Source organism: Etheostoma spectabile, chromosome 7 (genome assembly GCF_008692095.1).
Source record: "Etheostoma spectabile isolate EspeVRDwgs_2016 chromosome 7, UIUC_Espe_1.0, whole genome shotgun sequence".
NCBI classification, from domain to species: Eukaryota; Metazoa; Chordata; class Actinopteri; order Perciformes; family Percidae; genus Etheostoma; species Etheostoma spectabile.
This window is the reverse complement of record NC_045739.1, coordinates 28,448,579-28,464,021: the sequence shown is the minus strand read 5'-3', so window position 1 is coordinate 28,464,021 and position 15,443 is coordinate 28,448,579. Positions and strand designations below refer to the sequence as shown.

Sequence of the window (15,443 nt, the reverse complement as noted above, 5' to 3'; positions counted from 1 at the left end):
TGGAAAGCTAAGAAATAAAGTACAAAGACTATTTGGCAGAATGCTAGTGGAAGTGACTCGTAAGGGAGCTAATGAGGGAACAGGTGAGTGGGGAATTAAACAAAATGGTGAATTACTAAACAGGAATTCAAAACCATGACATATGTAGCATTTGTCAAGATTAGATTGGATTGTAATTCTTTTAAAGTTCAAGTATTAATTATGTAGTAACAAGAAATTCAAACCAACATACAGTATGCAATTAAGGATATATCTCAGAAAAATGGGGAATAACCAATAAATCACTGATGTGATCACTACTGTTTTTGAAATATTGTCTTGTATACATGTCTGTTAATGCAAAACAACACAAAACGGCATTAATTCACTGACAATTATGGCATAATAATGCTAAATGCTAAAAAGAACATTTAGCAAAAGTAGAGAAATGTAAAGGCAGTTACTCAGCAATGCCGATTTACAGTTTGCAACATTAACCGTCAAAAGCTAGCACTATTTATTTTCCCAGTATGACAAAGGCATGAGCCGCCCTATTCTGCCTCTGATTGGAGATTACCCTAACAAATCTCTCCTCATGTCCAGACCCAACCAACCAACGCAACAAGTACTAGCCAATCAGAGGCAGAGTAGGGTGGGTCATGACTTCAGCATCCATACTTACAATCCAATACAGTGTGTGTGTGTGTGGTGTGTGTGTGTCTGCGTGTGTGTGTGCGTGCGTGCGCGTGTGTCTGTGTGTGCGTGCGTGTGTGCGTGTGTCTGTGTGTGTGCGTGTGTGTGTGTGTGTGTGTGTGCGTGTGTCTGTGTGTGTGTGTGTGTGTGTGAGTGTGTGAAAAGAAAAGAGCCTATTAGCGTCATTACATACTATAGATGCTTTATTTTGATTGGCTAACAACGTCCAATCCTACTGAAAAAAACACCATAAAGTCTTAGTTTGTCTTATTCAATTTCATGCATGTTAATAGCTACTTCTTAAATAATAATATAAACAAAAAAAAGAAACATAACACACAAATATGTATTCTGCGGTTGATTTCATGCAGACCCCCCCCCCCCCCTCCCCCTCACACAAGGGATTTGGGGATCAAATAAATAAGCGTTGCTCACAGTTGTCATACTCAATCATTGTGCAGGACGAAGTGTGTGTTGAATCCCTGGTGGCCTCTGGTGGCTCAGTCGTCACACTGCATCCAGTGCGTGGCCGTGTTCAGAGGGTAGGCCTTCTCCACTGCTCGGTAGTTCTGGTTTACACGCCAGTACTGGGTGCCTTTAAACAAGTATACATGTCCGTTTGTCCATGTGACTGCAGCATTAGGGTTGCTAGGTGCCCCGTCGAAGAGTTTTCCAATAGGTTTGGGATATGAACTGAAGTCTGTCGTGCCAATTTCATCCCACTGCCAGTATCCAGAGCCCTGAAATAGCCCGGCAAATGGACGAGACATTCAACAAAAAACTCTCAAAACAAATAGAAGGAAATATTGTGTTTTCACTTACTTTGAAAAAGACAAGTTGTTTGTTCTTATTGAAGTAAAAGGCAGAGTCAATATCAGCCGGGATATTGGCCAAGCGTTTGGGGAAGCCTTGGTCAAGTTTAAAGCCAGTGTATCTCCATACTTTGTCTTCTGTGAAAGAACACGTGAAGAGAACAAATGCCTTCTTTAAACACTGCATTGTAAAAATGTTAAAATCCTACCAGCATCGTACATCAAACCCTTGTGGGAAACTATGAAATGAATTCACCTTTCAGAAAATAGGACTTGCTGGTCCGCTGAGAGTGAACAGCTGCATTGAGGCTCCCCGGCAGCTCCTTCCACAGTGCAGAGATTAATATGGGAGTGTTGTAGCCAGAGCTGGACAGCGTCCACACATACTGACCACTGAAGACATATGTCTTACGCAAAGGACCTGCAGGGACACAATGCAGGAGAAAACATACAGCTAAGTACAGTAAGAAGGTACAACTCCAAAATGACTGTATTAGTATCAAAATACAGAGTCTTTTTTCTTTATTGAGTGCAGTGTGGCAGCATCAGAGTCTCTATACCCAACATTACTGCATCCACAGAGGCCTTGCAAGGATCTGGAATAACTCCTGGCAATAGCTGACTTGGATTTCTAGATGGAGGAGTCTTCTCTGGCTTTCCTGAATAGGGACAACACTGCATATAGCATAAGTTGTACTTTAACAAACACCCACACACCCTGACACTGTGACTCTATTCTGCCTTTACCGTATAAAGCCTGGATCCCTTGGATGTCATCTGGATGTAGCCTGAAGTCGGAGCGGTATCCGTTGTAAACAGGTCCCATCAGTGCGCTGTAGTGTTGTGAGTGGCCCAGGCCGAGAGCGTGGCCAATCTCGTGGGCTGCAACAATCCTCAGGTTGGAGCCGGAGCTCTTACCCTCTGTCCACACTTCGTCGTTGTCGAAATGCACAATGCCTGACTCAGGGGCGTCAGCGTGAGCCAATACATGACCTTAATATAAAGTAAGAACTCTTCAATGAATTGTTTCAATCAATTAGCACCATATATCAAAGGTTTTCCAATTCAATGTGTCTGAAAGCACTGAGATTAGAAAACTTTCCCCGGTTTTCTTAGAGACATTCAGAGATTGTCAAGTTTTTAAAACGTAAGAAAGTTGCTCCTACCTCGTCCATCAAAGGGAACTGGACACGTCTTGTCTTTTCTGTGAAAGGAGATTTTGATGTCTGCTCTTCCTTGCTGCAGCTCCTTAAACTTTAAAGGTGACACATCGCTCCAGTACTTGAATGCACTCTGGATTGCCAAACGGGTCTTTCCCTGACCCAAGACAGGGGTGTAATTGTAGATGCGGTAGGTCAGCATCTTCTTGCGCCAGTAACCTGTTCAATTAGGAAACATTAGGTGACATTTTACATGCATGTATCAGACAATGCTACAGTAACAATTAGTATCGATTGTGTAACATGAATGCAGTTACCCACCCAGGACTCGATATTTAAGAGATCTGTCATTGAAAGAGTCTTGTAGTCCACATCGAGGTTTGTTCATCATCGCCAGAGTGGCTGAATCTAGTTTTCCTGATATTTTCAGGTTTGTCACTTTCTGAAAGATTCTAATAGACAAAGAAGAGACAAAAAGTTGTGACATTTGCACTGGTTCAAATAAACAAACAAACCTGGGTAAAGGTAAAAAATAAAACAGAGGGACACATGTTAATCTACCTTTAAAAATAGATCAAATGGATGAAACATGGTCACCTTAGGGCTTCCACTATCTCCTCAGGTGGATGCTTCTGGCCTTCACTGTGCAGTGGGATGTGCAGATAGTCATACTGCCTTAAATACGCCTAAAGAAAGAGCACTAATTGTAAACAGGGTATGAAGTATTTAGGTCATCTGCTCATACAAAAGTACCAATACCATACTAAACAAATACTCCAAGTCCGGCATTCAACATTCAAGTTTCAGAGTCACAATTTACTTACTAAGCAGGCTGTTTCCTGTCATATTACTGTTGTATTATTTGATCATTATTACATGTATTTTACAGGTAAGCAGTACTTTGACTACTTCGAGTACGTGTTTGACTACACGTTCTGTGATGCCATGTTCAACTGCTACACTGCGGTGCCCTGCTACGTCCTGCAATGTCCTGCAACGTCCTGCAACGTCCTGCTACGTCCTGCTACGTCCTGCTGTGCCTTGTAATGCCGCACAGCGTCCTGCTATGCCATGAACTACTACAAAGAACTTCTACAAACTACTAATTTTTTCTATTTTTATTGCCACTCTTCATTCTAACCCCAACCGGCCCGTCAGACACCGCCTACCAAGAGCCTGGGTCTGACCGAGGTTTCTGCCTAAAAGGCAGTTTTTCCTCGCCACTGTCGCACTGTTGCTTGCTCTGGAGGAAACTACTAGAACTGTTGGGTCCTTGTAAATTCTGGAGTGTGGTCTATCTGTAAAGTGTCTTGAGATAACTCTTGTTATGAATTGATACTATAAATAAAATTGAATTGAATTGAATTACTTTATATAATGAGGTCAGGTAGTTAAATCTACAGTTTTTTTATGATTGTGTGTTTTGTTTGTAAACTCATGATCAGAAAAGTAACTATATGTCAACGTACATGTACTGTATGTACTGGTGCACACATGTAAAAAGACTTTTGTCAACCAGAATTATTACAACAATATGTTTTGTTCCCTGAATGAAATGCTAACTACCTGGGCAGCATTGATGTTATCAGAACCAATGGTTGGTGAACATTCACTTAACCCTCGTGTTGTCCTCGGGTCAAATTGACCCGGTTTCCTGTATATCAATGTTCTTCTTAATTATGCAAATGTAAATCCAAACAACATGATTGATTCCACACAACGCTCTTTGTCAAGTACAACTCTATTTTCATTAATTTTGGGGTGTCTTATTCAATTTTATAGCATTTAAAAAAAATATTGGAGTGGTTTTGAAATTGTATTGAGTATAAGTTGACATATTCCAGTCCGTGATTATCCATCAACATACATTTCTTTAATTTCATTATAAATAATTCCTAATTTCTGCTTTTCTGACTCAAACATTTGGTATGATTTCCTATAAATGAGCTTTATTGACCATAAAATCCAAAAATTACTGTGAAACTAAAGTTAATAAGGTAGTGTTACGTAGTGTAGAAAACATAAAAAAAAAAGCAACAAACACTGAAGTGGCAAAAGTGTTGAAAAAGTGACAAAAACATTGATAAAAAGTGTCAACAAAAGTGTGGATTTTCAATTTTGACGGGAAGACAACACGAGGGTTAACTCCCTAATAAGTACTTCATGCCAAAATCATCGCAAGGTAGTTTTAAATGATTTGAACCATCCAAATTAAAAGTTACAACGATTTGTATACAGTATGTTTTACAACTGAAAACATGTCTTCCTCTTTTTGTCAAACAAAAGTATGGAGTTACTTATGATTGCATAATTTAGTTTGAATAATATTCGATAATCACAAGTGTTACCATACGGATGTACATGTATATATACACTAATCCTCTTCAACTGTGAAAAATATTCAGGTCAAAGATTTAAAATAATGGATTTTGTTTAAGTACAGCTACCAAGGAATACTTAACCAGAATTCTTTTTTGTTGTTGCAATTTTGTAGGTTTAAATTCTCAGTTTAGGTTTGTGTTGTGTAAATGTATGCTTCAGCGTCTCAACATGTTCTACATTTTCTTACCACAGCTTCTGTAAAGTCTTCTCTGCTCAGGGCGACGGATGAAGCTGGTGTCAGCAGAACAACAAGCAACATTAACTCCAGACGATTTTCCATTTTCCAGTTCGGGGGTTTATCCATTACGCTGTCAAACAATAACTTCTCAACTGATAACAAACAAGTTGTGGGCCTCTCTAAGCATCGCTGAACACTGCAGTTTCTCCATCTACATCCATCCTCTGAGTATAAGTCCTCCCTGAGGTGTTTTTGTTTTGGGATTCAGTTTTTATACCATCTAGTGTCGGTTCAGGACCCTCCTCAAAGCCACGTAATTAACATTTACAAGGAATGTGATGTGTGGATGACAAAAAACAACACATATTTCAGACACCACCAGCGTGATCACGCCTTCTCGCACCATCATTTAGAGCCACTTGTCTCGAAGAGTTTAAGAATAACTTTGGAGTACTTTTGTTTAAGTCAGAGGAAGCAAATAAATCAAGTATTAACTTGCCCACCATCTACTGAAGGTGATGACTTATAACCAGTCATGTCATTGCGGTGAAAGAAAAAACATTTTTTTCAGATGACATGACAGATGTACCAGAAATACTGCGTTATGTTGGTGAAACGTGTACAATATTCACCAATAAATCTTCACATTTTTCACTTCATGGTTACAGCTGCATGAAGAAAAACAACTAACCACACTTCCTCCTTGAGACAACAGCTTATTATATTGTTCCAAGTGTAGGAGGCCATTCAAGAAAAAACAATGACGCCCCCGTGTAACCATCACTACAAATCGTCCTCTGAATGGAAACAGAGAACGCCTCATTTTTCTGCTCTAACAGCTCATAAAACATGCACGGCAGATGGGAACGAGACTCAGACATGTTTAAAACAATTAGTTTCTAAATTTAAGCGCTGGTTCAATTTGAATGTCACAAACACTGGACAACCCCTTATTTCTCATTAAGGGGTTGTCCTAGGTTCAGGCATATCCCTTTCCTTCTGCCAACTTACAACCTAACAATTGATTGTTATTGAGGCATTAAGCTTGCTGGAAGCATAACAATACCAAAACTAAGAATTTAAATGTTATTTCCATGGTATGGGAAAGTTCAATTTATATTTCTGAACATGTGCTACTCACTCTTAACGCCAGAAATCAGCGAGGTAGGTTTCAAACTTTTGATGTCATCAAGTATTAAGTCTGGAGCTGCTCCATAGACAATCAATTAGAGACAGATTTTTTTCCTTTTTAATACCCGAATGAGTTTACTTCTAGTTTTCCTTAGCGTTCTCAGTTTTGAAACAGAAGTAGTATACACGTACTCAGACTTTTCCCTGAGGTGCTCTTCAAAATCCTTTCCATTCATGTCTATGGAGCACTTCAAGACTTTAGACTTGATGACATCACAGATTTAACATTTGGCACTCTAGTTTTTGGATTTGGGAGATTGTTGTTCACGTTAACTAATATTCTTGGACCATCTTTGACCATAGGAATGAACATGTATGAATAAAAGAAGGATTCCGGTGTTTTCAGTAGTTACAGACTGAGACGACATACTAATTGAAGGTTTTGAATATGTAGTGTGTTCACAAATTCAGTATACTTAAACGGTTTACTAAAATATGCTTGTTTTTGGAATATGCTGTTGACGCAAACTATTCTACCACAATGCAATGCACAAAGGAAAGGGAAGTGGTTAAAATAAAAAAAAATTAAATAAATTGTGTATGTCGGTTAGCTCTTGGAAGATCTCTGAAAACAAAAGACGAAATACTTGGAAAACCTTTTTGCTTTTATTTGTGAAGTTTCACAGGCAGCTCTAAAGTCACATTTGTTTTGACGTCCCATAGTGCACATATTCTATCATTTCCTGTTTATATGAAGCAATTTGGTTTGTTGATTTTATATTTACAAACTGCAAAAAAAGTTATACTTTACTAATAGTATGTATATACTGTATACAAGGAGATTGTAGTATGAAATCAGGATGGATTAGATTAAAAAGATTAAAATTGGATTTTATGGGGTACTTTATTGACTTTACACATCCTTTTTCTTTCTTTTTTCCTAAATATTTAAGAACAGGTCACAAATATGTAGCTTCATGAAGAGAGGCTCAGCCATTCGCTAAAACAGCTGGACACTGTGGCCTTTAGCAAATGTCACTCATCAAGAGTTAATAGTGTATCTGAATGGACCTATTTTCAGCTGCGGATTTACACACAACTGGTGGTCTAGTGCAGGGATCTTCAACAGAGGGTCCGGGACCATTAAGGGGTCCTCCGAGTTACCAAATAATTGTTAATTTTTTGAACGTTTTTCATTACAGAAAAATACTTTGCACATCCATAACGTGAGACAGGTGCGTCGGAGGGGGGAAAGTAAAGTTGCAAAGCAACTCCTGCACCCCGTCTTAACTGGATTCTTTTGAATGATTTTTACAAAATTAAAATGTCTTAACATGATTCCAAAAAATTATCAAATATAAATCAGTCTTTTTATGAGAAAAAAACACACATTGATGCTAGGCTTAAAGACCTATAGAGTAGGTAAGGTAGTCACTAAGTTAGAGTTAATCCTAAGGATTCACCGCGCAACATAAAAACATGATTGATAAAATCATCAATATCCTATGCACTAAAAAGGTATGTATAAAGGCTTTAGGCTGCCCACACATTATTGTAGGCCCAGTTTAATACGCAATTTGATTTATTACAATATATGTAGGGGTCCCTACTTTGTCTCTCTCACAGTTACTGGGTCCTTGACTTGAAACACATTGAAGACCCCTGGTCTAGTGGATTTTTCACAGAAGCAGGGTGGTGTACATGTACGTTGGATCAACTCATAGTAACTAGTGGCCATGTTCATCATAATAAAAGGAACATGTCACCAGGTGCAACAGTGTGGCTCATTGATGTAATTTATAGTACTTATGATAGTTTTTTTGTTTTAACAATGGAGCTCTATGGCACAGAGGCTACAGAAACAATACTTGTCAGTACAAACAATTAACTATTGGTTTTGGTCTTTTTTATGGGATTTGTTGACAACAGGAAACATATACAATATCACCAAGTGTATAACTTGTTTCCAAAACATCCCATGACACCATGTTTTGCCTTCCAAAATAATTTCCATTCAGGAAACTCAGTAACTGTTCGTTTTACTACTAATAACCAATATGAGATAAACATTTTATGCAGCATGTAGTTTTAATTAATGTAATGAATTTATAAACAATGGCTCAACATCAGTGTGACTACAAGAGGCCACTTGATCATTGACAAAAAAATGGGTTAATTCTTAGAGCAGACAAGTCGACAAACTGTATTCTCTTGAACAGAAAATATTTTATATGAGAGTTAATACCTGTTGTGACGAAAAAGTACAAAATGCAAAGCACAGACACGCACAAAACAACTCACAATGTCTTTAAAAGATATTTATAAATGAGTGGCCCAGCCGATAAGTGTATGAGCAGGAGTCGTATTGTTATCTGGTGATCTGAATCTAGAAAAGAGGCCGCTCAGATTGGATGTGGTGCCTGCTACGTGGCCTTTCTGTCATGATCGGCTTAAAAGGTGCAGGGACTGTGTTCACTTCCAGAGTTCATCATGGATATCAAATAGGTAGAATATGTTAAATGGAAGCCATGATCTACAAAGCTGCAAGGGTCCCTTCCCTGTCTTGTAATATGTAGTCTGTTCAACTCTTCTGCTTTTTCTTTATTGCTTCAAGAGTCACGCTCGAGCTGCTGTAACTCATCTTGTAAGATCTTAACCCGACCCAGCTTTTCCAACTGATCCTTTGTTGGCTCTGTTATTTCCCCTGAGTCCACCTTCTGCTGCAATTCCTCAGCTTGCCGCAGCTTCTTTTTCAGGCCTTTGATCTTCTTGGCCTTTTCGGCTGCTTCTGCCGACGAATCACTGGGAGACGAGGCAGAAACCGGCGCCTTCGTCTTGTTTGAAGACTCCGCGCAGTCTGAAATGGACACGTTCTCGACAGCGTCGCTCACCGAGTCCACGTCCGCATCGACGTCGCCGTCCTGGTGCTGCTGGTGTTTCCGTTTTTCTTTGCGTTTCATGTTGCGTTTGGCAGACTTCGACAGACCGGCTGTCTCGCTGTCCCCGCAGCCGGGGATCTTTTGCTGCTGCTTTGTCGGAGCGCCCTCGGCCGGGTTCATCCCGGGTGGCAGGTCCGGTTTGCTCTTGAAAAACTTCACAAACTTGTTTTCGTAGCTGAAACAGCGAGGAACAGAAATGCAGGATTAAAAACTGAGGTGAGGAGATGAAAATGACATTTTGCTCAAGAAATATTCAACTAATATAACAAATATGGGCCCGTTCTAACTTATCCCTACTTGTTGCAAACCCCACTACTTTCTCAATAACATTAGGATTTACACATTCTGTGTACAACTGTAGGGAAATAACACCACTTACACTGGCACTTCTTCCTGGGGGGTATAACCGTCCTTCACCCGCCTCGGCTTCCTCCATGTTCCATCAGGTCGCTGAGTGGCAGCAATGTATTTCCCTGAAGAGCAACAGGTACACCATTTTAGAGTGCTGGTATATTTGCATAGATAGTGTACATTTTTTTGGAGCCAGCAGACCTTTATGTTAGTTGCAGGCTGGCTTTAAATGTCATCAAGACCAAGAAAATACCTCGGTGCTCACTGGAATCCTTTGGAGGTTTGTCAAAACTGCATTCTCTTCTCCTTTGATTATTGCTCTGTTGTATGTTTGTTGCCTGTCCAAGGACTTTAGATGAAAAAAAGCCTTTTTCCTACATTTATGTAGACTGCCCCAGTCATTTTTTTTTAAAACTCCAAACTACCCCAAAATCTGTGTTGTTGAATATTAGCTGGAATTGCACCCAACAGGTGACATGTTAATTCTATTTGAGATGATCTTTATAAAAAATTGTGTAAGCATGACAGGGAATTTCTGGACAATTAAACATAATGACCATGTACACTAAAGACATAAATCATAATTGTAAGAGCCAGGTATAGTTATATTATTTTGAAAGGACATATTTGGTAATCGAGACAGAAGAAGAAGCAAAGTAACATCTGTTCACCTGTTCTGGTTTTGTGACTAAGAGAGGGGGTGAAAAATCATTTTTTGACGCTTTTCTATGTTGTTTATGACTTTTGTACATAACTTTGTATGCCAGTAACACAATTATGGGATGTATTGGAAGAAGAACCTTGTTTGTGTGTGCAAAAATAAATCTGTAGCCTAATCCAAGTTATTCCCCTATGCAGCTTCTCAGTGGCCAAAAATTGAGTTTCAGATTACCGCCTATAATATTTATAAGACAACGCATTAATCAACTAATTTACTGCAACATATTGAACAATAATATGCACAGTCACTGCATCACTTCGGAACAACAATATAATAGATATCTATAAATATGTGGCCTTAGTGTTGAAGGGCTGCTGTAAGTTTTTTAAACCAGCAGGTGTCACTGTGCCTGCTAAATTTTAAACCCCCAAAGCTTCTCACACACACACTTTGAAAGTAACCATTATATGACTTAGATCACGGTAATATGTTTACGTAGTGAGGGTGGCGCTATACGTCATGAGACTATTTCAACCGTCTACATTGATGCTATACATACCGTGGTAGCTATCCCTTCAATATGTCTTGGTATTTTAGACCAGTGGTTCCCACCTTGGGGTCGAACCCCTCCGAGTGGTCACGAGATAAATCTGAGGGATTATGAGATGACTGAAGATAGGAAACAAAACAAAAAAACTATTTTTGTTACACAAATTCTACTTGTTTTTTTCTTAAGTCTTTGCTTTTTGTTGTTGTGACATTCTCCACAGCTTTACCTCTTCAGTCCTCTAGACAATCCACATTTACATTCCGCCACCTGCTGACGTCGTTCACGCCACTGTCTCACAACTCCAGACGCAGCAGCCCAAAGCCTTCGTCGTTATCACTGGGGATTTTAATCATGTTTCACTGGATAAATCCCTTCTGGACTTTCAACAATGTATTAACTGGGGTGGCAGTATCTCAGTCAGTCGGGAGTTGGGTTGGGTCGCTGGTTCAATCCCCATATGGACCAAAGTATGGTGGTGGACTGGTAGCTGGAGAGATGCCAGTTCACCTCTTGGGCACTGCCAAGGTGCTCTTGAACAAGGCACCAAACCCCCAACTGCTTGGGGCAGCTTTCCGTGGGCAGCCCCCCTCCCTCTGACATCTCTCCATTAGTGCATGTATAGGTACTGAGCATGTGTGTGTGTAATTCAGGCCTGTGTGTAATAACAACAGAGTGTAAATTGTAATTTCCCCTTGCGGAACTATTAAAGTATACATTAATAATAAAGTACCCTTAATAATCAAGTATACATAAACTGCCCCACAAGAGACAAAACTCTGGACCTCCTGTATGTAAATGCCAAGGATGTGTACGGTGCCAGTGCCACTGCCACTGCCACTGCCCGCCCCCCCCTTGGCAAATCAGATCCCAACCTTATATCCCTCTTGTCTAACGGCAGCCTGTCCACACAAGGACTGTGAGGAGGTGGACACAGGAGGCTGAGGAGGCACTGCAGGACTGCTTGGAGTCTACAGACTGGGGTATGCTCTGTGAGGCACATGGGGAGGATATCAATAAACTGAAAGACTGCATCACAGAATAAATTCTGTGAGACCACCACCATGCCCTCCTGGACTGTACGCTGCTTTCCAAATCACAAGCCGTGGATCACCAGTGACCTGGAAGTTATTCTTAATGAGAAGATGAAAGCTTTCAGGTCATGGGACAGACAGGAGCTAAGGGAAGTACAGTGCAAACTGCAGGATAAACTGATGGAGTGTAAAAACACCTACAAGAGGAAGCTAGAGGCCAGTCTCCAGCAGGACAACATGACGGAGTAGTGGACAGGGATGAAAGAGATGACCGGGTGTGGGGGGAGAAGAGGACACACACCAGGCAGCCGGGAGAGAGCAAACGAGCTGAACTTTTACTTTAACAGGTTTAGCTCACAGCCACCCCCTGCTTCCTCTAGCACTCAACCAACCCCCTACACACACTCACTGCCTCCTCCCCTCCCTCTCTTGCTCCCAAACCTCCCCCCTCACTACAGCACATTTCATCTCCCCACACAGACACTTCAAGCACCCCCCCTTGCTTTTCACTCACACCTGGCCAAGTGAGGAGACAGCTGGAGAGGCTTCACCAGCTCAAGGCTGCCGGCCCGGACAGCATCAGCCCCAGGGTCCTCAAGACCTGCGCCAGTCAGCTGTCTGGTGTGGAAGACATCCTGCCTTGTCCCGGTCCCCAAGAAGTCGACTCCATCTGGCCTCAAGGACTACCGCCCAATGGCTCTCACATCCCATGTGATGAAGGTGCTGGAGAGGCTGGTCTTGGCCTACCTGAGGCCGCAGGTGAGTTCTTCTCTGGACCTTCTACAGTTTTCCTTCCAGCCTCGTCTGGGAGTGGACAACGCTGTCATCTGTCTTCTGCAACGAGCTCTTCTGCACCTGGAAGGAGGTGGCGGCACTGTGAGAATCACATTTTTTGATTTCTCCAGTGCATTCAACACCATCCAGCCACTGCTACTAGGTGAGAAGCTGCAGGTGATGGATATCGGTGCGTCCTTAGTCTCCTGGATCACTGACTTTTTATTTTTTATTTAACCTTTATTTAACCAGGAAGTCCCTTGAGATTGAAATCTCTTTTTCGAGGGAGACCTGGCCAAGACGGCACACCAGTTACAATTTACTACCTGACAGACAGACCACAGTTTGTCCGTCTGGACCGTGTTCTGTCTGATGTGGTGGTGAGGGGTACGGGAGCCCCACAGGGGACTGTGCTGTCTCCTTTTCTGTTCACCTTATACACCTCAGACTCCAGTACAACTCACAGTCATGTCACCTACAGACGTTTTCTGATGACTCTGTAGTTGTTGGATGTATAAGGGATGGACAGGAGGGAGAGTACAGAGCACTGGTGGATGACTTTGTGGAGTGGTCTGGTAAGAACCGCCTGCTGCTGAATGTGATAAGACCAGAGAGATGTTGATTGACTTTAGGAGGAAGAGAATGGTTCTGCGGCCCCTTTGCAACCTGGGAAGAGACATGGACATGGTGGAGGAGTACAGATACCTGGGTGTCAACATCAACAACAGGCTGAACTGGAAGATCAACAGCACTGCTGTTTACAAGAAGGGGATGAGCAGACTCTATTTCCTGAGGAAGCTGAGATCCTTCAACATGTGCAGCAGAATGTTGGAGATGTTCTACCAGTCTGTCCCCCCCCCCGCCATCTGCTGGGGCAACGACATCGGAGTCAGCGACACAAACAGACTGAACAAACTGATCAGGAAGGTTGGCTCTGTGGTTGGCTGCAAACAGGACACATTTGAAGCTGTGGTGGAGAGGAGGTCACTGAACAAACTGTTATCTATCATGGATAACCCCCCGGGTTCAACAGAGGAGCACCTTCTCTAAGAAGCTCCGACAGCTTCGATGTTGCACAGACCGCTACAAGAAATCATTCCTACCACAGGCAATACAACTTTTTAACAGTTCATCATTGAGTGGTAGATAAGACTCACGGACACTACAACTGCACTAAGTGCAACTTACAAAGTATTGATGGACAATACGTCTACAGCTTTATCAATAATAGTTAAACAGTTGTACTTTTTATTTATTTATTTTTATCCCCAGCTTGTATATATTTAAATTATTTGTTCTTATCTTATGTTCTTATGTATCCTGTTATTTCATGTATATTCTGTATGTGTGGTGTGTCTATTTTGCGGAATTTCCCTTTTTTTAATCAAAAGATCTATAAAAATCTCTATCTATCTATCTATCTATCTATCTATCTATCTATCTATCTATCTATCTATCTATCTATCTATCTATCTATCAATCAATCAATCAACAAAATAAGAGTAGAAAATCACTGCTCACTACTGATGTGTGACAAAGGTGTGCATGTAAATAAATATTTCCAACTTTTTTTAGGGACCTTAAGGAAAAAGGTTGGGAACCACTTTGTTAGACCATTTTAGGCAATATCGCGACCAATAAGAAGGACTGCTTTTGGACATTTTGAAGTTTTATATAACCTATGCATTAATGAAATGATGTATCGTTATTTGTCGTTAACCTTGAATCGATTTATGTCTGGTTATTTTATCCATTAACGGTTTCTCAATCGATATTATGATATAAAATCATATATACTCAAACTTGGTCCTAATTAATGCAGGCGGCATTCATTTTAAACTTATCTTACCACTACTGTTACTGTAAATGTGCTTGGAAATCAATCAGATTCTGAACTCAAAATTACAGCAGAAATACCCGGTAACGTTAAAGTAGTTAAATAGCTAGCTTGCTAAATTTGCTAGCTAATGTGGCAACTGTCAGGTTTACGCAGAAAGGTAGTTAGCTAATGTAACTAATTAAACCAGTTGTAACTCTAAATATAGCTACATCAGTAACAAAGGTCATATTTTCCTGGCAGCAGCATAATAGCTAGCTAACGTTGAGGCAATGAAAGAGTGGGTAGTATCATGTTAGCCGTTTAGCATTAGCTAGCTAGCTGCAAAACAAAACATCTGAATTAAAAACGTCGTTCGACATGTTGTTGTTAACCATCAATACTAGGCCTACAGTTAGAAAGAAATACTTAGTTGTAGTCACTTTGTTAAATCAAGATCGACTTGTTTTAGGCAGACAAAGGTCTGGCACATGCAGCAGCCTTACCAGATTCATCTGTGACATAGGGGGTTGCCATTTTGGTGTTACGTGTTGCCCCGCTCCCCTCACTCGGTTGGTCGGTAACGTTAGACATTAACCTAGCTTTGCAGTGTCCACCAAAACGTCCGGTCGCTCACTTTGATACCACACGGCAGCGAAATACAACTTTTTCAACTCTTGCTTCCCTCGGGATGAGAGCTGTCATGGCAGCCGGTTATTACAGTGAAGACGAAGCGCACAGCAGCTAATGCTAACCAACGATAGCTAAACTGTGTGTATGTGTGTGGCTAGCGCGTGTATAATCGGGCGGTAAGAGAATCCCAACTGTGGGTACACGATATGTCCTGCCAGCACAATCTGTTCTGCGCATGCGCAACATGGAAGCTGAAAACCGTGCTTTTCTTCAACTTCGGAAATGACGACGTGGATTATAGGTTGCCAGATTTGTACAGTCAACGGGTATTGTATGTTGTATGTGTTGTATGT

At 41.0% G+C, this 15,443-nt stretch overlaps 2 protein-coding genes across 2 annotated transcripts; both read right to left on the bottom strand.

The window, feature by feature from the left end:
• Positions 1–1,076: 1,076 nt before the first annotated feature.
• Positions 1,077–5,732, bottom strand: LOC116692067 (matrix metalloproteinase-19). Its single transcript, XM_032520064.1, has 9 exons — positions 5,214–5,732; positions 3,242–3,330; positions 2,966–3,096; positions 2,651–2,863; positions 2,232–2,477; positions 2,045–2,143; positions 1,741–1,905; positions 1,495–1,622; positions 1,077–1,412 (listed from the first exon to the last, which is right to left on the bottom strand). The coding sequence occupies exons 1-9, from the start codon at positions 5,328–5,330 to the stop codon at positions 1,173–1,175; spliced, it is 1,428 nt and encodes a 475-aa protein (XP_032375955.1). The 5' UTR covers positions 5,331–5,732; the 3' UTR covers positions 1,077–1,172.
• Positions 5,733–8,224: 2,492 nt separating this feature from the next.
• pym1 (PYM homolog 1, exon junction complex associated factor) lies at positions 8,225–15,310 on the bottom strand. The gene is made up of 3 exons (XM_032520097.1): positions 14,964–15,310; positions 9,654–9,747; positions 8,225–9,449 (listed from the first exon to the last, which is right to left on the bottom strand). The coding sequence occupies exons 1-3, from the start codon at positions 15,049–15,051 to the stop codon at positions 8,945–8,947; spliced, it is 687 nt and encodes a 228-aa protein (XP_032375988.1). The 5' UTR covers positions 15,052–15,310; the 3' UTR covers positions 8,225–8,944.
• Between the last annotated feature and the right edge of the window lie 133 nt (positions 15,311–15,443).